The sequence below is a fragment of the Sphaeramia orbicularis genome, chromosome 16, assembly GCF_902148855.1.
Source record: "Sphaeramia orbicularis chromosome 16, fSphaOr1.1, whole genome shotgun sequence".
NCBI lineage: Eukaryota > Metazoa > Chordata > Actinopteri > Kurtiformes > Apogonidae > Sphaeramia > Sphaeramia orbicularis.
In genome coordinates this window covers 48833787-48855252 of record NC_043972.1, presented here as the reverse complement: position 1 = coordinate 48855252, position 21466 = coordinate 48833787, and the positions used below count along the sequence as shown (strand labels likewise).

General features: G+C 37.3%; 1 protein-coding gene across 5 annotated transcripts in view; it reads right to left on the bottom strand.

Annotated features, from left to right (window-relative positions):
- Positions 1–20858, bottom strand: part of plcl2 (phospholipase C like 2) — a 51569-nt gene extending 30711 nt beyond the window's left edge. For 4 of the 5 annotated variants that reach the window (XR_003937706.1, XR_003937707.1, XM_030158004.1 and 1 more), the window contains exon 1: positions 20289–20704. Coding sequence is in view for 3 of the 5 variants with exons in the window: in XM_030158004.1 (XP_030013864.1) it covers positions 20289–20501 (213 nt within the window). In the remaining 2 variants the exon portion in view is untranslated. Of the gene's footprint in view, positions 1–20288; positions 20705–20839 lie in introns of those variants that run through there. The other variant, XM_030158006.1, reaches the window with a different exon arrangement.
- Between the last annotated feature and the right edge of the window lie 608 nt (positions 20859–21466).

Below are 21466 nucleotides of genomic sequence, written 5' to 3'. Positions count from 1 at the left end.
ACATTTCTTATTATCCTAAACATATTCGCTAAATCTCAGATTGAACATAAAAATCCTTGAGGTTCCCACTTAGTTTTCAAGCAGCAGAACAGTTGCTGACATTATTGAGCGGCCTTAGTCTATAAGTCTAATTAAATGCTCACTTTCAATATCCACCATTTCATGGATCGGCATCTTAAAATGACATGGTGCAAGAAGCGAGAGCACATTTCATAAGCTAGGAATTGCTGCATATGTTGCTGCACTTGTTGAGTCACCAGTCTAGATAAGAACTGTCAAATTCCCTCTTGTGTAACTATGATTTTTTAAGTATCGCCACTAAATTAAAAAAGATAACTCATTAATGCTTTAAATGCACACATGTCATGCTTAGAATGCTTTGTACTTCTGTACATTATACAGTTTTATCCATTCCTAAGTTTCACCGACTTTGTACTTTTTATATTTATGTATAAAAAAAGACCTTGGTTTAATTTCATGGATAGTTCATTGAAGCAAAGGATATCAGATGTTTTTATGTTGTTATATAATACAAGTGGAAACTAGACAATTCCCATGTGGCTCACTCAACAGGGAAATCACTTCAAGCCTTCGCTTACAGTAAATCATCAATATTTCTGTTGTGTATTTGTGTACTGAGTTGGAGAGAGATGCTCAAAAGAAACGGACAGTCAAAAAACCAAACACTGAATAAAACACGAAGACATCAAGACGGAGGTAGTGAGCAAGTAAGACTGTTTATATCCACTGCTCACATATCCCACTGGAATTCCAATCCCCCGTGGACTGAATCCTCTTTTTTTTTCCTCGGCTCAGTGAACAGTTGAACTATCTGTACAACTAAGGACATCACAGGGGACCCATTAGTCTGTGCTCCAGAGTTTTACCTACAACCCTGACAACAAGCTCAAGCTGAACAATGTCACAAAATACTTTTACGCAATAAAAATGTTACAAATAATATATAATTACCGCGTCACACTTTTTGGAGATTACCAAATTTATTCCATTGAGGTGTACAAAACAGCTAGATAGAACTCACAAAAATATCATAATATCACAACTTCCATAACATTTTCCCCTCTTTGGGTCTCAACTACAACTCCCATAATGCCATAGCTTCTTTGAACTATTGGTATCAATCATTACCAGTCTGCTGTGCAGTTTTCGGTTAGAAAGCCTAAATGAAAACATAAATACACTTCTTATTCACATGCTTCTGGTTCAGTGCCTCGCTCTTCTCCTTCATACATGTACATTAGGTGTAACTTCCTACAGATGTACTTGACTTGGGTAGGTCACCAAAGTAGATTTAGCTTGTAATCTTAACATTTCTGCCACCACAAAGTATCTTAACAAGTGTGAAATGAACAGTAAAGACAATAACCCAGAATATAGAAAAATTTGACAAAATGTACAGAAGTTTCTCCCAAGTCCGTAATTAACTGGAATATTAACTAGGACTTGTCAGACAACTGGTGCTGAATATGATCTGAACTTAAAGTCCAACACCTTAACTTGACTACAGTAACAGAACAAACAAAACACTTTTAGAACTGACATACTGTAAAGAATTGTGGTCAATGAACTCATATTTGCTAGCTTAATATCAGTAATACAAGCAGTCATAGTTAAAATAATGATTTTTTTAGATTCTATGGCTGTAACTCAATGAGGCACATGCTGCTCATTTATTGTGACGCATAAATAAAAATGAATTGGTCTTGCATGATACCCAGCACATACCCCACACTGATGGAAAGTCATTAACGTCACCAAGCTTAGCCAAACACAATAAATAAGAACACTGTTTTCTTTACCTCTTTTTCACCCCTATTCTGGTCTTTTCACATTATATGTAGTATAAGTAAGTGCATAAAGTGCAAACGTGAAAATGAAGTTACTCAAACCATTTGACATTTGTTAATATGGTTTATGTTGCTCTACTGCACTATTTGACAAATTAAAATAGCAAACTTTAGGGTCTTATTATTTGAACAGAAAATATTTTGTTATTTACATACAAGACCGTGTAAATGTAAATGTGTGATGTAATATACAAGAAAGCACAAATTGATCAACCAAAACTTGTGCACTGCTAAGACCAATACTTTGCACGACTGTCAAAAATACAAACTTGCAGTGAGAGCTACCATCGCAAAAAATACAAAAAATAAAAGAAGGTCTGCACAACCTGTGAGCTCCCAGAAAATTTATTAGACAAAGTGGTGACGTTTTGGGCCAAGGGTTACCGAAACGTCACCACTTTGTCCAATAAATTTTCTGGGAGCTCACAGGTTGTGCGGACCTTCTTTTATTTTTTCATCATTTTTGGGATCCTGTACACCTCTCATTTTTTGGATGTGCATGTCGATCCCCTCTCTTCACAAGCTACATCACAAAACACTATAAAAAAAAAAAGGTTAAATTATGATTAAATAAAAATACATTGACGTTTGAAGGTGAAAAAACATATCCAATACATTCTGTATGCATCAAAACATTTACACATTAACAGAATTTTCCACTAAAGAGAATATTATTTTATTCAAATAAGCATATGGAGTCGTGTTGTTCTATGCTGCTGTCAAATCCCACAGGAGCTTCAACCTAATAAGGACCCAGCTGCTGCTTTTCTCTTCCATAAGATATGAGTCTCTGGTCAAATAAAGTGTGAAGAATTCAGCTACTCCTGGGTCAACTTTCAAAGCGCTATCATTTCCTCAACAGAAAAATAATGTGAATACCCATTTCTGGAACATTGAGACTATGAATAAAAGGTAACAGTGGAAACGGATCAACACCAATGGTCACTGATGCTGAGTCCAGCTTTTGCTGCATTTACATCAGCAGGGTTTTTTTTGTAATTTGAACAGATCATTTACAGGTTTTTGACATGGTTGTCGGTCACTACATGTGACATCTGCCTTGACTTCCAACTGATTCTACAAGGATACTGAATCGCTCAAGTTTCTGATGGTGTTGTCTCTACTAGCAGCTGTTAAGCAATTTGAGACAATTTTTGCTTCCTGTTTACATCAGCACGCACATGCCCAGTGTACATGAATGCTCATGTAATTCGAATTTCAGGAAGGTCAGCACGGACTGAGTGCATGGGATCTGAAACACTGCTAAAGAACTTATTACATTTGTATACTTGTTGAAATTCTTAAACTGACTTTGAGTGTTCAGAGAGGTTGCATCCATTTATCATCATAGTATATGTGTTAAGTTCATCTGTAACGAATATTCAGGCAAATATATGAGTCCATTTGTAAAGGGCCTCTGGCTGACTGGTTGAATAATGCGTTCTGGCAGCTTGGCCTCCATCTTAGCTGTTAAGTGGAACAATTAGTCCTAACCTTTAAGGACCAGATTCACTGTAGGAAAACATGCCTGTTTAGATAAGTGTACATGCACTTTAGAATAATATGCAGCAGCAGAAAGTCCAAGGAATAGGTAATACATTGTCCATATTGTCATGAATTTATCTAACTACAAAAATGTCCTCATTGTAAATAATGAAGCATCTGAATGTCTCCTCAAAATGTACTGAGAAAGAGCCAAAGACAATCTACCATAATGCAGAAAATATTGCCCTGAGTACAAATTACCTATTCTACCACTTTCCCCCTAAGTGTGTCTGTGGTTCAGTCCAACTGTTACATCACCATGGCTTTGTTCTTTGGCTCTAGGCCTCAGAAAAAAGCCTCTCATATTTCCAAATATTGATTGAGTAAGTCAACAGACCCATTTCATTTGTTAATTTAGTAATATTAATGTGTTCCTTTACACACACTGGGCATACTATTAAATTGCTGACACTGCCTAAGGGCAGACTCTATAGCAACAAAGATGGAGGTTATTTTTCGTACCATTATGAAGCCAGTCGGGTCAGTGAATAGGATCTCATTGTTTGCACACGTGTACTCTACCCGCATATACTGAACATCTCAGCTGCCATTCTATCAAGGTTCTATCAAGGAGAAAAAGCTCTTATTGAGGTCCTCTTAAAGCTGGAAACTGAATGGGAGGAACAATTCATTAGTCCATAGCTCATTAAAGAACAACGTTGTCATTCAAGGTGTCTAATAGGCTGCAGTAAAATAAAACAGACTGTGGTGTAAATTATGAGTTATCTCTGTCTTCTAGAGACTACCATATGGAACTTGTTGATTTGTGCTGTGCTTTAACCATAAGCGTAACCATATAACCTCCTACTACTGGTTCATTTTAACAGTTTAATGGCTAACATGAATAAAATATTTAAAGGGATTCTGAGAAAATGTCAGCGAGTGAGTGGAGCACGATGACATTTTGAATCATCACCGAGAGTATTTCTCATTTCACAGTGAGCACATCATTTCCTGATCCCTGTGATGAGCTACAGATACAGGGAGCCAAGATCCATTTCAACCACCATGTAAGTGATACAGCAAATCTCTGATGGAAGAAATTTAGATTGTCTCAGTGTGGGTTGATATGGCCAAAAAATAACTCTTTCTGTGTTACGGAGGATGCACAATTTATTTATTCATTTTAAATTATCATTCAAAATAATTTATCAGTCATAACATATTATTCCCTGATCCATGATGTCTGCCATATGTGAAAGAAAATTAGAAACAAATGTGGATGACCAGCTGATAGGACATTGAACCACAATATCTGATACTATCCTTGTTGTCTCTGCTAGATTTTGTGGGTACACATTGTGACAATTGTTATTTCCTGTTTTTTATCAGCACACACATGAATGTAATGGTGTGTGAATGTAACATGTATGTTAGTATTCACACATTAGAAAATATAGACATTAATTCTGAAACACTGCTGAGACACTTGTCAGATGGAGAGTGTCTTCATTTTATAACGCAGATGGACAAATGGGATTTAGCAAAACAAAGCACCCTAAATTTAAGATGACTTCCTTTCATTTATTATATTTCGTACATATTCTTTCAGTTCTTAATCTGACTTTGAGATGTTTTATTTTTGACTTGCAGTCTTTAGAGATGCTACATCTGTTTGTCATCACACAAAATATGTTGTCTTTATCCAGCTATGAACTGTTGATTAGATCTGAAATGATTTATTGACTTGAATCGATTAAAAACATTATTCGATTACAATTTTCCTGACTCAATGCATCGTTTTCTCTATTTCACTACAACTTAACATTGGTTCCACTGTTGTGTTTCACACAGATGCTTATTGTGATGCACATGACGCCAGGATCAACTCAAACAACATGGAGCATAGCTCAGAACAGATGAGGACAATAAAGCAGGAAATGTCTATATGTTGACTTTTCTTCATTGGAAACATCACTTACTCCTTTAAACCCTTTAAACAACAGAAAAACTCCTTTTAAGGTTTTACACAAATATTGAAAAATATTTGGCTTCGTTTTATCAGTTGTATGTTATGTCGCGTTTCCACTATGTGGAACCAGCTCAACTCGACTCGACTCGGGTATCAGATACTATTCCAGGAGACTGTTTCCATTACAGGATACTACCAACTTAAGAGTACATGGATGTCACAGCAACATGACATGTAACTTCCGTGATGTCTGCTCAGAGAGTTGCTGATAAACTCGCTCATTGTGTGTTGGCCCGTCAAGCTCATGCTGAAGGATAGAAATGTCTGAACCTCCTTGACCAACCACGGTGTAGTTTTGCAGGCTGTCATCATGTGGATTAACCTACCGGTATATTTACTGTAAACTTCCGAATCTGTTTTTTTTAAAATGGCGGGTCGCACAATGATGCAGAGACCACTCTCTGACCAATCAGTGGTCTGCACTGTTTACACATCACGTTTTAGTATCTCTTCCCCCGTTTTGGAACCTCGGCAGAGCAGATACTAAAAAACTAGTACTGGGTACCAGAGTCCAGGTTCTTTTATGTAAAGTAAATACAAAAAGGCTGAGTCGAGTCGAGCTAGTAACACATAGTGGAAATGCAGCATGAGTTCAATCTTAAATTGTCAGTAAGTTGGATCCAAATGTGTTGAAGACTGCAGTGCACATATTGTTTGTAGATGTCATTGGACTTGTTTGTTGTTTACTGTATAAATATTTATTGTATATTTTTCTATATACATTCATACGGTTATTATTGTTCTTATTTCTATATAAACATTGTTTATATATCTTTCTATTTTTATTCTTTTTGTGGTTGTTGTTTCAGCTGGTTCTGGAATAAAGGACAAGTTGTTTGTCATTTTCAGACATGTCTGTTTCACATTTTCACGTTTTTTTTTTCAGTCTATTCACATAATTGCTTAGTGGAAACGAATCGAAGAAAGTCGATTATAAAATCGATGACAAAAAAATAATCAATAGCTGCAGCTCTACAGGTGATATCCTAGCTCTCACTGGATAAAGATGGCTAACACCTGGACAGTTAATCCCACGGTTGACATTTAGGGAAAATAATTCCCTCTCATATTCCCAACTACAGATAATTCAGAGCAACCTGTTCACATTAAAGTGCATGTCTGTGGTAAGTGGGAGGAAACTCCACTGAGAAGCCCACACCAGACTATGCTGAGTTCTAAGCCAGGACCTTCTTGCTGTGTGTCAAATTACTGAAAACAATTTTTTTTAATTAAATTTTTAAAAACATTTACGTTAGACCTCACCCAGGGAACTATGAGGCCAAGTTACCATGGCACAGTTCAGATCAACAGAAGAAAAGAGTAAACAGCACCAGCACAACTGGGTTTCTGATGAGACACTGGTGATGAGATGGTTTGGGTCTATTGGCAGGCTGCAAGCACTGCCGAGACTACAGGCAAATTAATGCAGTCCATTAGCTGCCAATCTCATAAAATTTCCACAGCCAAAATGGGTATGACTGAAAAATCATCTTGGCTGATTCATCCAAGGAGCTGCTCAAGGTTGAACAGCCACAAGACAGTTCTGAGGCAACAGGAATACTAAAGACCTTAATTAGAGGATGAAAAATCAGGAGCTTTGTCAAGAATTTTCAGATGATACGAGAATACACTGGTCTACAAATAAAATACTGCCAGACTAAAAGTAGTGAATTTTACTAAGTGTGAGTCATTGACAAAGAAAAATCCAGTCAAAAATGCTGGTTGGCTAAAGTTTCCAAGATACAGTCTTGAGTCAAAATGTGAAATTCAAGAATTAATGAGAGAATGGGTTTAACTCCAAAGGAATATTTGTCTCAGAGCTACCAGATCTACTTCAAAACACTGTCTGCACATTACAATACATTCACTGTAGAGGTTATATTGAGTGGAAAATTTATGAATCTATTGTATAATTGTATATAAACCAATATAAATGTGGCATAACACTTTATCATATACCTTGAAAGCATCAGCAAACCAGCACTTTTGTCATTGGTTTTCCAATTAATCTTTGTAAAATATGTAACATTTAGCACATTTAATCACTGAAGCAGATCTCTTAAAAATTGTAGGCCAGTGACATCAAACACAGGCATGTAATAGTGAAGTAATATCTTAGTGTATATGAATTCACTAAATTAAATGATTGTTTTGTACTCATCTCTGATATTACCATTTCAGAAAGTGAAGTTCCCTGATAATAGTTTCAATATGCATTCTCCTGCCTGTATATCACTGCCTTAGGAAAGCATTAATGCAAAACTGGGGCTGTAAAAGCACCTCCCTCATTTAGTAGAATTATAAGTCATTTCAGATATGTTTTATATAACACTAGAGGCACTCGGAGAGCGCAGACCTCCGCCAAGGCTGATTAGTGCCCCCCCACCCCCACCGTGGGCCCCCCCCACCCCCGATCACCACCAAAATTTAATCATTTCTTCCTTATCCCATTTCCAACAAACCCTGAAAATTTCATCAAAATCTGTCCATAACTTTTTGAGTTATGTTGCACACTAACAGACAGACAAACAAACAGACAGACAGACAAACAAACCCTGGCAAAAACATAACCTCCTTGGCGGAGGTAACAAGCGACTCTGTAAAGTAGCGACATCTGAGCTGATGAATGGATAAACATTTATTCAGGTAACTGATTGGGTGCCTGAATCAAATCCAGCCTCCAGTCCGACAACAGCAGGATACTGCACGAGAAGTCTATTAGACTCAGACAATATGAGTAACAACAGTGGTGTGTGATAATCTGATTAATTTAATGATGATAATATGCCATTTGATAGATTATTGGCCATCGCATGGTTTCTATATTTATCACGAATTGCTATTCACACACCAACTGATTCAGAGTAAATGTGACATATTATTCTGACTTTCATTACATCAAGGTTGTAAATAAATCCCATCTCCAACCATTACTGTCTAATGTGAGTGTTCCAAAGTCAGATATGTGATTTATAAAGGACAGTCTTCTAAATGCACACCAAGGATAGACATTATTAATGGTACTTTGAGTTCAGTGTTAAAAGTAAAACTAACATCAATAGTTTATAAATACAAATGCAGAACAAGTGTAAAACAGATGGAAGAGTAAATTCAAGTCTCATTTACCAGAACAGTTTGTATCATCCTCAGTGTTTCCACCAATCTGTATGACTTGCTTCGCCCTTCTTTAATCTTTCACTTTAATACTTTTTTTTAGATACTATGTTTAAAAAACTGCAAAGTTGAATGTATGAAATGTGGGTTTAGAGGGACAACTTGTCAAAGTACAGTAACCTGACGATGATGTAGTGGATTGTGTGATGCAGGCTGACGGAATATTATGAACCATCTGACTGCTCCCATAGAAAATACTTGTTGGAGCCTTGGACTCACAGCACTGCTGGTCCACCATAATTAAAACCATACTGTTCCCTTGTAACAGGGTGATATCACAATCTCAGTTTGTTTTCTAACAGAGCAGTGACAAAGTGCTATTTACCAAACTGTAGAAAAGATCCTCTTTGTTAGAAAGGATGTGAGGTGAGACATGAGGTGGAAAGATGAAGCCATGGGCTCATTATTTCTCCTGCCGCCTGCCTCCCACAGTCAACATGGCTCTGATACACTGCTGAAGTACAGACATTCAAATGGGATTCTGGTAAATACCTAAACTAAACTAATATTGCCACATGCATATCTATGTGTCCCAAATATATACTATGTTATGGTTATGCAGCAGTTGCACCTTTTTCTAGATACTGTATATTTCATATTTATTTTAAGGATATGAAGAATTAGAGACTAATCAGAAAGCCCACAGTAAGTGCTAGGTTTGGACAATCTCACAATCTTAACTCACAATCAATTCTAATTTGCTATATAAACTGCTTTCCAGAGGGACTATATAGACCGTGTCATTAAATGAGTGAATAACTCTGCTGTAGAAAATATTCTGCTCAGCTACTATTCATTCTAAATTGCCCGAATACCATTGTCATTGCTGTATTTTAGAGTGCATTGCAATATGGGTTACTGTAGCATTAATGTTGCTAAACCATCCACTGACTGCAGGTGATCGTTTGCCATCTATCCACACTAACACAGTTTGGTTAGTTTTCTTGAACCTGCAGAGTATATGGAACATGTCTTAGCCCTGCTGAAGAAGTGATGATTGATGAAATGACAATAGATGAGCTGCTGCTCCAACTTCTGAACACCAAGGTTAACTAAGCCTCATTTACAGACGCTTAGCTGAAGCAGAGAATGTAGCGTTAAGAGTATAAAAACGTTTGGATCACTGTAAAACATTGGCTGATCCAGAATTATTGTAGTCAAATAACAATTATGTAAAGTCATCATGAATAATCCAAGTTTTCAGAATAAAACTAGGGTAAACATGTTTTTTTTGTTTTTCCTAGGAGGTGTGACATGGATTGAATTCAAAGCAAAAATCTACATGGTGACTGACACCTCACCTCAACAGCTCCTTCTCCAGAAAATGTCAGCCAAATTACAGACAACACAAACTGCCAATCAATTAGATAATCACTCCAGCTAAATGTTTGCCATGTCAGAACTGATTATTTATTCCTGCTGTAAAAAAGACAAAAACAACCTCAAGCAAGCAAGCAAGAAAAAGGGTTTTGGAGTTTTTCCACAAGGGTCAAAGTTAGAGAAGTGCGGCTAATGTCTCCTCTACTGTGTAAAACACAAACACCTTTCATTATAACATGTGATTCAATGACACCAACAGATGACCACCTCCCAGCAGGATCACAACATCAGGAGTAGCCACAATAATATACAGCATATGTCATGTAATATATCACAAAGAATATAAACATTGTTAGAATGGCAAAATAATCACAGTCATATGCAACATACATGACTATATTAACAGATGTAAATACAATAATTTATACTTTTATTTATTTTGAGTACAATCACTCGTCAATAACCAGTGAAAACTAAATGACTATTTTATCAGTGCAGTATCCAACAAAGCACAAACACAAAATTAAATAAATAATCTTGGGCTTTTCACCTTACTATAGGTGGTGTTGATAACAAAGGTGTTTAAAATGTAGAAGATTGCCACTTTAGTGGTAAAATAAATGTGCAGTCTGTGGACTTTATTCTCGTCTACATCTAACTTGTTTTTCCCATAAAAAGGAAATTCGCTTCCACAGTAGATGGATACATAACACAGATAAACACTTAATTAAAGCGTCACACAACAGAGGCAGAGACATCGATTAACACTCTGTACACACCGCAGACTGGATTTCTTGTAGCTGGAAGGAGGGTTACTTATTTAAAGGCTGTGAGAGGAACAAAGCCTCTGCTCAGTGGTCTGAACCTATGACCAGAGGGAAGGTGAATCAAACACTGTGGTCTGGGTCATGTGTCATAATAAATGCTTGTGGATCATGAATAAGGTGCAACCAACAGATGTTTCAGGAGATGGACTCAGTGGGTTTAAGTCAAATGGAGGCAAGATGCAGTTTATTGACTAAAAATAACAACAGAATAACCATGGAATGGAACAGAAATGTATAAAACAGTTCATTAGTTGGAATATTTCTAATGTCTGTAGGTGGATTTATGTCCAGTTAACATGTATAGCAATACAAGAAGTTGTTTTGACCTTTAGTTTTGTAGAAGGTGGGTGAATAATTTACTTAAGGCAGAATATTATGCATAAAAAGAATACTACAGTTGTTTTGACAGCCATCACAGATGGAAGATGAATCATGATTTGGAGAATGGTCATTTTTGCATTTCATTCTCACACAAAACAAAGAAAATGAGTCTGTGATTCTTGTTTTTGGTATGTGTTTACTTAATCTGTCAGAAGATTTTACTGAAGACCATTCAAGATGCAGATGAGGAAAGTTATTAAGGCATTATTTGGACTCTTAGAACAAAATATTTTTTAAACATATACATTTTACTGCTTACAAGTAACGTCAACTGAAAACATGACCTCCTTGACAGTTTAGTGGAAAAGAAGCTTACAGTGGCATCTCCACCCATAATATTTTGAGTCACATGTGGTAGACTTCAAATCTGGCTGTTTAAGTCAGGTAGTAAACAGGATGTGGCTGTAGGCTTTAGTAGTAGAGTGTAATGAGGTTAAAAATGTCAAAACAGCTAAAGATACTTATCACACCAGTCCTGTGCTTCATACTGTCCCCAGTATGAATCTGAATGCTCAACAATTCCACAACAGATGTTCCACAATGTGGCAGCAAACAACAATTTTGAGTTTCAACATTTTGCAGTCACTGTATCTTTTCATGGTTTTTCTAGAAATGACTGTGAATATGGTAGATATTGGAGAAGTGGTATACGCTGCAGTGTTACAGAAAGCCTCTCTTTTATCTCAACATGTCTTTAGATGTGCTGGGCCCCCACCCCCACCTCCAAACCCTTACACACCCACACTGCCACCACTTCTTCCGCAGAAAAACGACATAAAAATCAGGCTGCTCTAAATGACTAGTACAGCTGTTGGAAGTGAATGCGGTTGGTGTTGCCCTGGCCACATCCTCCTGTCATATTAGAAGAACATCTAAGAAACTGATGATGTGAAACCGGCTGCTAAATCACGTTAACACTGGTCCTGCTGTTGACTACTACAGATCAGTCCAATTGTTGAAAACAAATTTAAGTACATATCAAGATTAAGCTCAAGTATTGGTTATTCACAAAACACATCACTGCTGAATAAACATTACATTTCATTGTAAGAAAATACAACATATATCAAAATGTACACACCATTTTACTAAAAATAAATACTGAGCCTGATATACAGGGTGTCCCATAAGTCTCCATACATAGGAGACATAATACATATGGTTCTAACATGTATTTCTTTATATTTCTTCTTTATAGTTCTTCAGCAGTGGAGGACACGCATTGAAATGTGTTCCCGACAAAATGGCAGACATATAGAGCATATTATATATATAAAAATGGTTTATGTCAAGAAATGTTTATTTTTCCTATGTATGGAGACTTATGGGACACCCTGTAGATTTTTACTGTGCTACGGTTGTAGAAGATCATTTAATTTATTACTGTCTAATGTAGGGCTGCAACTAACAATAATTTTAATAACCAATTAATCTGTAGATTATTTTAACAACTAATCAATTCATCAGATAAACACAAAAGACTCAGTTGTCAAAGATCAGTATTTAACCCAAAGCAATATAAGCTGCAGACAAGTCACTAATGATTACATCCAGGCAATGGCTCCGGGTATAGTTAGACAGCACTAGCCCACTACCTAGACTTGTTATGGCTAGAGATTAGCAAGCTATAGTCTTCAACCAGCTCCGGTTATAGGCTATCAAACTAGCGTTGCATGTATTAGTTCGAGTCAAAGATAGGTAATGTTAGTCTGGTGGCCTGATAAACGGAGATGGATGAAAACGTTATAATTATGACAATAGTGTCTAACTAGCTAGCGGTCTAAAGTAATCACGACACGTAGGCTATCTTAAGCTAGGTTTACATGTTACCGGTGGCCACAGCAGCCCCCTTTGCCCGAAACGTAGTGCTCCGTGGGATTTCGGCCATGTTTTTCTCCATATTCAAGTTTCGTTATATAAACAGCGCACTAGATTTGGGCCAACCAGGGCTGCAATAGCCACCGCGAACATAATGTAAACCAAGTTTTAAAAATCTGGCCCAGGATCCAAAGTCTCAGCCATGCTGCTCTGTGTTTTCCTCTGTTGCACTACATAGCGTGCGGGCATTCCTCAATACGAACGTGTTCAAGACCAAAGAATCGACTGCTGAATTCATTGCCAACTCTTTTAAGAATTGATTTGGATCAATTTAATTGATTCATTGTTGCAGCACTTAGTCTAATGTGTATGTGAATGCTAAGACTGGAAAATTTCTAAATGAGCATGAGGTTGAAAGGAAGTTGTTGATGGCACTTGAACTCACCACCACAATTAACATCAGTAGTGCATAAATACAACTCTAAAACAGATTCAACAGTAAATTCAGTGACTATCTAACTCACAACACTTCCGTAGTAAACACAGACCAGCAAGTAACTTTGCCAATATGTTGTCCTGTCTCTACTCAACACCGTTCTCTAATACACTCTCATAAGTAAACTTTAGGGAGTTTTAAGCACACAATATTTCAGTGTTTCCTGCATATATTGTTGAATATCATTATACCCTCACAGCATTGAGTCTTATTTTTTCAGGTCAGGTCATGATGAAAAATCAAGCAGCAGTATTAGGAGATTAAAGTTACAGATATCACAATTTGGACAAAACTATGACAATGAAAACTATGCTATGAGGCTAAAGAGACATAAAGTGTGTGATTAGATTATGACAGTTCTTAAAAGTAGTACGTAAACTGTCTGTGTGGTGATGTCCAGAATTCTCTATCACAGTTCATGTCATTTTATATTCTAGTAACAGTAACAGTATATATGTAGTCAACAAAGTATTATGTGTTAATAAGATCTGCTTCATCACATTTGATTATTATTTTTTATTTGGACTGTCTACACAAATAATATAATTTCCAAACTATTCCTGTACAGAATTATGCCATTCTGTACATTCACTGTGTCCTCCTTCTGTATTTCACCTTCATTCAGTTGTCCTGACTGCATCCATATGGAGGAACATAAAGCATCCTCCAAAGGATTAAAAATGTTACCTAACAAGTGGCTTGTGGCACATTAATATAAACAATTAAAGCATAATGTGAAATGATATGCATTTTGTTAAAATTGTTGTATGATATTAATCATCAGATCACATGCCCTGATTCTGTCTCTGTAATAATTGTCCCATTGGCAGCCAGTGGAGCATGGAAAAATAAAAATGGTTTCAGTGAAACTGGAAATATTAACTGTTTGTGTTTTAGTAGCATCGTTTGGAAATTAGACATCTGAATATTCTTGCATCAACAAGCAGTATTGGTGAGAATACACTACCAGTCAAAAGTTTGGACTCACCTGGTTTTTCTTTATTTTCATGACTATTTGCATTGTAGATTCTTGCCGAAGGCATCCAAACTATGAATTAACACACATGGAATTATGTAGATAAAAAAAAGTGTGACATAACTCAGAGCATGTTTTATATTTTAGATTCTTCAAAATAGCCACATTTTGCTTTTATTACTGCTTTGCACATTTTTGGCATTCTCACGATGAGCTTCATGAGGTAGTCACCTGAAATGTTTTCCAATAGTCTTGAAGGAGTTCCCAGTGATGTTGAGCACTTGTTGGCCATCTGTGGTCCATCTCATGCCATTTAAATGAGGAGGTGAGTCCAAACTTTTGACTGGTAGTGTATACTGTAGCATACTGTTGCATTTAACAACATTACATAATTAAACTACATATGGAATGTAACTGTAACCCATTGCAGTAACTGAGGAAATGAGTGTAATTTAATTACATTTAGTAATCAAAATGTTACGCCAGGGTCAGACTACACAACATCAGTCGGCCCATTCCAACTGCCACAGAGCTTCGATTCACATGGGGAACAAGAAAGGGCATCGAGCAGGAAAATACAACGTTTTATCTCATGCAGTGCATCATAAAATACGACAATCAACACAGCCTCTGGGACACACAACACACTAATAGCATGTCTGAACATTGTCGTATCATCCATCACAGAGTCTGACACTTGTGACATTGGCCAGTAGGACCATAGATCTGCTCTGGAGGGCTCAACTTTGACCATGGCTAAGTGATCACAAAGAGCTCACAGGGCTCTATGTGGAACCCAAAACCAGCAAAAGACAGCCAGTGTCAAAGAGAAACGAAACGTTAGTCAATGTTATCGATGAGTTTCATACACATCCCTTCAGTTGCTAAAAACAACCATGTTACGGTTATTAAAAATACCACAGAAACTCCACCGTTGGAACCTAAACAAACTTAAAAACACCTTTTCAAGAGCCAACAGTATGCCCGTTTTATGGTGTGGCCCTAGTGTCCCTAACCTGAGTGAGAGTTACTTATTCATTGAATTCTGTGTGGTCTTAAGCCTACTGGATCATTCTTTGTCTCACCTGTTTACTAGGACCACTTTGCATTGGGAGACATTGCTCCTGAGATCACTCAAACACTCATACCCCTCCACCACCCTTAGGTACTAATTTAAGAAGGACTTTCCAGTTTAAAACAAAGTTACCAATAAGCAGAGTAATTTGTGAATTATAACCTGCCTTCTCAACATTGTTGTTGCTGTCCATCCAGGTCTAAAGACTGCCTCTGTATTCTGAAATATGAAGTCTCCATCCTGCTTCAACCACAGCCTCTGTAACGATCCATGTTCCCATAATGCTAACTTGACATGACAGCCATTCTGGCTCTGACTTATCAGAAGTCATTTGCTGTGCTATGATTCACTGGATGTTTATCCATCTGTGTCCTGTGTTGCTATGTGCTGAAGTATTTCAATCTGATCTGATGTTCTTATTTTACATACTTTGTCACAATGCTTTCACTGTGAAATCTGACATGACCTTTATTACATTAGTTAAGAATCATGGAGTATCTCTGAATTATTTGTTGTCAGAGGTCCACTATGTGGAAGCCTCTGGTTCGCACAAGACCGAAGACCTGATCCGGAAAGGAGCAACAACGACACAATCAAGTAGCAGTAAGGTATTCCAACTATATTTCTCTGTCTGTTCTTTAGCAGTACATTTTGTTGTCTGTGTTAGTTCTTATTTGTCCAGATTATCGTTCATCTTTAGTTGTTTTAAAAGTTCAACAGGACTGGGCTCTTCCAAGAGACTTCACCAGCTCTGAACTGAAATTCCAAAACAACTAAGGACACATTTTGTTGTGTGGTTTTTTTTTGTTTTTTTTTAATAACATTAAGGTACGTGAACTGACATTTCCGTTTTTTTAAATAAGTCTGACCAAGCTCCCTCTCTTTTCCTCAAGAATCTATTCCTCACGACATTAAATATCCTGCTGAAATAAATCGCACCCAACAGCCTGCTAAGTGAGACAGGTCCTTGTGTAGTGAGAGATTACTAGGAACTTTACAAGGCAGAAATGTCAATATTACCCACATCAATCTGCAGGCAGAGGGCACGTCAAAGTTCAGCGTCCACAATGTGCCAAGAATGTGTTTCCTGTAAAAACTGCAGAGGAAAAGGTGAGCAACCAAGCCCTCGTACTGAAGGTAGACATATCCCGCTGCAGGATCAAATTATAGACCTAATAATGGTATTGATTTTTGCACGTGATATTGGATCACTCAAATACATCACGTTGGCCACTATATAAGAGCCTCAAAAGGAAAGAAGGCAGTGCAATAAGAACGACTTCTGCTTTACTGGCCTCTATAAACTAAAAGTAAACACACAGAACTGATGCTTCACTCTGATATTTCATGTTCTTTTCTGGATTTATACATTTTCTGTTGGCAGATAGTGGAGCTGATTTGCAGATAAAATGAAGCCTTTGTTCCCTACACCTGTGCAAATCCTCCTTCACTATCTTCAGACTTTTTCGCTTTGCTCTGACTGACATTAAAGACAGTTATAGGAGCAACAGCGACAACAACATTAGCATCAAAAAAAAAATGTCTTCAAGGCTTACAACATAAACTGATGCAATGTGAGGAAGTCTCATCATCTCCAGTACCTTTTAAGCAATACTGCAGTCATGCCCATGAGATGTGTACACCAAATGCAATATGATACATAGCTGTCAGAATAAAAATGATACCAATTAAATGTATGTACAGAACCAATGGGATCTGGATCTGACTACAAACAACTCTTCACATATGCAGTAACACTGTGTTAACAAATATACATTTAGATATTTATATTTTTTACAAATATTTTACATGAGTTGTGGTATTCATGAGTTATTTTTCATTCATTAATTAGTTCATTAGTGAGTTTTTGTCTTTGTGCAGCATAAGAAAGTTCCCCCTGGATAAATTGATTCTGATCTTTGGGAGCAAAGATATTTCACAAATGGCAGAACTTAGACAGATGCTAACTTAATATTAGGTTTCTAAACTTGAATAACAACAGCCATAGATTTTTCTTACAGTTAGTTTGAGGAGGCAGACACGTCAGGCTGTAGATGTTGGGCCTCATTTGATTGTAAACTGGTGACACTTGATCAGGGTTCCTACAGGTTTGTACAAGTTATATGTAAGACATTTTTAAGACTGCTTAAAACAGAATTTAATGCCCATTTCACAGCCATACTGGCAAAAATTCATGACTCCTAGTATTTAGGAAAATGTATTTATTTACTCCAACGTCTTCATTCCCACCATTCCAAGTCATTTCTCACCGGGGGCTACAAAGTTAGCCATAATTGGTTCCTAATTTCAATATAATTCGGGCTGGAACAGGTGGAACTGAGTAATACTGTTACTTTCTTTGCAGCTTGGGCATTTCCCAGACCCATTTAAATGCAATACAGTGAACAACTTTGTGGCAACATAATTTAAGACCTACCACATCAAATGTAATACCTTTTCCAGACTTTTTTAAGGTAAATGCAGATTTGTAAATTGAAGACTTTTAAGACTTTATAAGGCCCCTTGGGAAGCCTGCTTGATGAACATTTGATAATATGCTTAAATGCTTGTCTTGTAAAGTGATTTTTAATCTTAGTGTACCATTCCTGGTTAAACAAAGGTTAGCACAGTCCCATATTTATTGATCAATTACTTTGAGTTTGATGTTCTGTGATTCAGATTTATCTACTGTAATTTCAGATGTACTGCATTTTCAGTGTAAAATGTTTTGAGGAGGGGCAGAAATGATATTAGCTTTTTCTTACTCCTAGTCTAAAGCATTGGTCTATAAAAATCCACTAGTGGTCACCTGTAAAAAATAAATAAATAAATAAATATATAATAAGCACACTGTAGATCATCCTGTTTCACTGTACGTTCTGCTTCTATTTGGAACTTCCCTTTCCCTCCATGTTTGTTAGTGTGACCTTTCTCTTCTTCCACACAGCATGTTTGCAGAGAGGAAATCTGTAAAATACTCAAATGATAAAATATCTATCTATCTATCTATCTATACACACATATATATCTATACACACACATATATATATATATATATATATATATATATATATATATATATATATATATATATATATATATATATATACACTCACACACATACATACATTGCACTGTTGCCTACAGGTAGAAGGTCCTGGATTTGATGCCAGTACCAGCCAGCTGGGGCCATTTACTTTGTTGCAAACCAGATCACTGTCAAACTGAACATCTGTGTCAAAAATGTTGATCGCTAAACATTAAACTCTAAGTTAACATTTTTTTTTAATCTTTCCAGATAGTATTTTCCTAGTATACCCTATTAACCTTGATCGCTCAGGAAACAATGTTACTGTGTGTCAAGCTGTAACACTTGTTCCAACATACACAACATGTGCTGTAGTGATTAGTTATTATTAAGTTATTCTGCATCAGTTAATTGTTTTATTTTGTTGGTTTTTGTACTGTACTTTGGTCAATTCTACATCTAACGAATTGGATCAGACTGTACAGCATTATCTTTCAATTAGGCCTAACTAATGAGTCCAGTTAAGGAATTTGGTGCTGGCAGTTAAGGTTTTGCCTCTAGAAAGGAAATGATGCTCCCATCTAGATTTTTTTTACAGAAGGTTTGATGTTCAGTCCCACATCTACCAATTATTTACTTTGAATTTGATGTTCAGTGACTGTGATTTAATGTATTACTGTGACTTAAATGTTCAGTTCAAGAGTTACTTGATTTCTAACAAAGTGAGAGATGACTCACCCTTGAGTGTCAACATTTTTGGAGAAGGGGCAAGATTATCTCTGCTAATTAATGAATAAATCTGCCTTTAAAAACCTGCCACTGGTTGAACTCGATCCACTGGTGCACTGCACACATTATCATTAGTATCATCGCTTTATGTTGCATTCTTTTGACACACGCACAGTGTAATTAATTGTTTTTACTTGCTCATTTTTGACTCATTTTCTGCACCTCCTTACCCTTTCACCCTTGACTTTTCTTTACTTCTACAATATGATGCTGTTCGTTTATTTCCCCAGCTACAAAAGTCAGATCCATCTTCACACCCACACTTCTTCTACGCCACTTGATTTATTTTCTGTATTACTGATCCCCATTCCTTCCACTACATTCAAATTATTTTATAGTAGATAAGAGCTGCAGAAATGTCACTTCCTGATATATAACACTTCACTTCTTTATCGCTGTACTTTCCTGTAGATCGTCACTATATTTTCCTTATGTGGACATCTTGAATTGCTTTACTTTCCATATGTGGCCATCCCAATTCATATTATTCATGCAATATAAAATATTAATGTTATTTATAGAAGAATATAACCCATATTCTTCTATTTGTAGAGGAATGTAACCTAAGAATATAATCTAACCCTATATTCATTCCTTCCACCACATTCAAATTATTTTACAGTAGATAAGAGCTGGAGAAATGCTATTTCCTGACATGTGATACTTGACTTCTTTATTGCTGTACTTTCTTGTAGATCGTCATTTTATTCTCCTTTTGTGGTCATCTTTCATTGCTTTAATTTCCATCCCTTTTTATATTATGTTATGCTATATAAAATATAAATGTTATTCACTGAAGAACGGATGGTTCATTGGGATGCAAGATGTGCTGCATGTTTGTTGTCCTGAACAGTTGTCTATATAACAGCTTCCACTGAAAATATTAGGTGTGATAACGTTATATAAGAGGTTACAGAAAAGATATTTGACGAGATATGTGGACTTCCTATGTGTGGAATATTCGTGCTAGCTCACCCACATGAATGGTAAACCCACAGGCTTGTAACTTGAATGCATACCTTGATAATGCTGCTCCTGCGAGGTATGTCAGAGGTGTTGGCAGCCTCCACCACGGCTTGGCTTCCAGGTGTGACCGGGGCTCCGGAGCCACCACAGTCTCCGTTAAGGACCGACCCTTCGCATTGCGTCTTGCCCGCCGCCTCGTCGCTGTGCACGGCCGAACCCCCGGCGTTCACCGGAGGCAGGCTGCCGTCCTCCCCGAACTCCGCCATAGGCACTTCTATATTCACATATATTCACACAAGCCGCCAAGCTGATGGGTAGCAAAGCCTTCTGTTTCAGCTTTACTCCAATTTCCTGCCTGGCCTATTATTGCCTCGATGCAACATTTGGACCGAATCCTTCCATATCATCTGTCGGAGCTCATGTCTGTCAGGTTCCTACCGACGGAGGGGCTTGTCCTGGGCATTGTGCTCTGAGAAGAGAAAACACGCCGATTAGCATTATTAAGCCACATGACATTAGTGATAGCGTCCCCAAATGAGCCCATAGGCATGAAGGCGTGAAGCAGAAGCGTTCAGTCCTGCACTGAAAACGGATGTTAACTTACAATCAGTGAACGCTGTCATCGCACATGCAGCATGATAAAAAAGGCACAGAGGAAGTGCTTCATTAGAAATAAGGGCCTTTTTGTATTTAAGGCTGAATGTCGTGGCCAGATTTCATTCCTACAGACCGCTTCATTCCTTTGGTAAATTTAATAACACACCCTCCTCAGTGCAGTCGCATTAGTCGACAAGTTAATAAACATTAACATCATGTTCAGTCACCGTTTCAACGAAGTCGCTCAGAAAAAGCTCCGGTCCATAAGTGGGATATACTTGCCTTTAATAATTCCCTCTATATGTGTGTAGGACAGTCTTCTTTTAAGTTGCGGCTCAGAGAGTCCAGACTACCCACCGTTCGGCGTCCGTGCCGTACCGAGCAGAGCCGAGCTAGTTATGCTAACTACCTAGCCGGCTACAGCTAACCACGGCTGCTAGCAAAGAGGCTGAAGTTAGTTTAACAGACAAAGTCCACTCAACTGTCGCCAGGGCAGGAATTCATGCCCTGAACCGTTAATACTGAAGCAGAATGATTATTCCGCTTAACATAAACTCTATTTATGATATTAAGTCAGAGAAAAGAGCCGGTGTTTGACCCTCCGCTCTGAAGTTTCTACGGTTTAAAGTTGTGT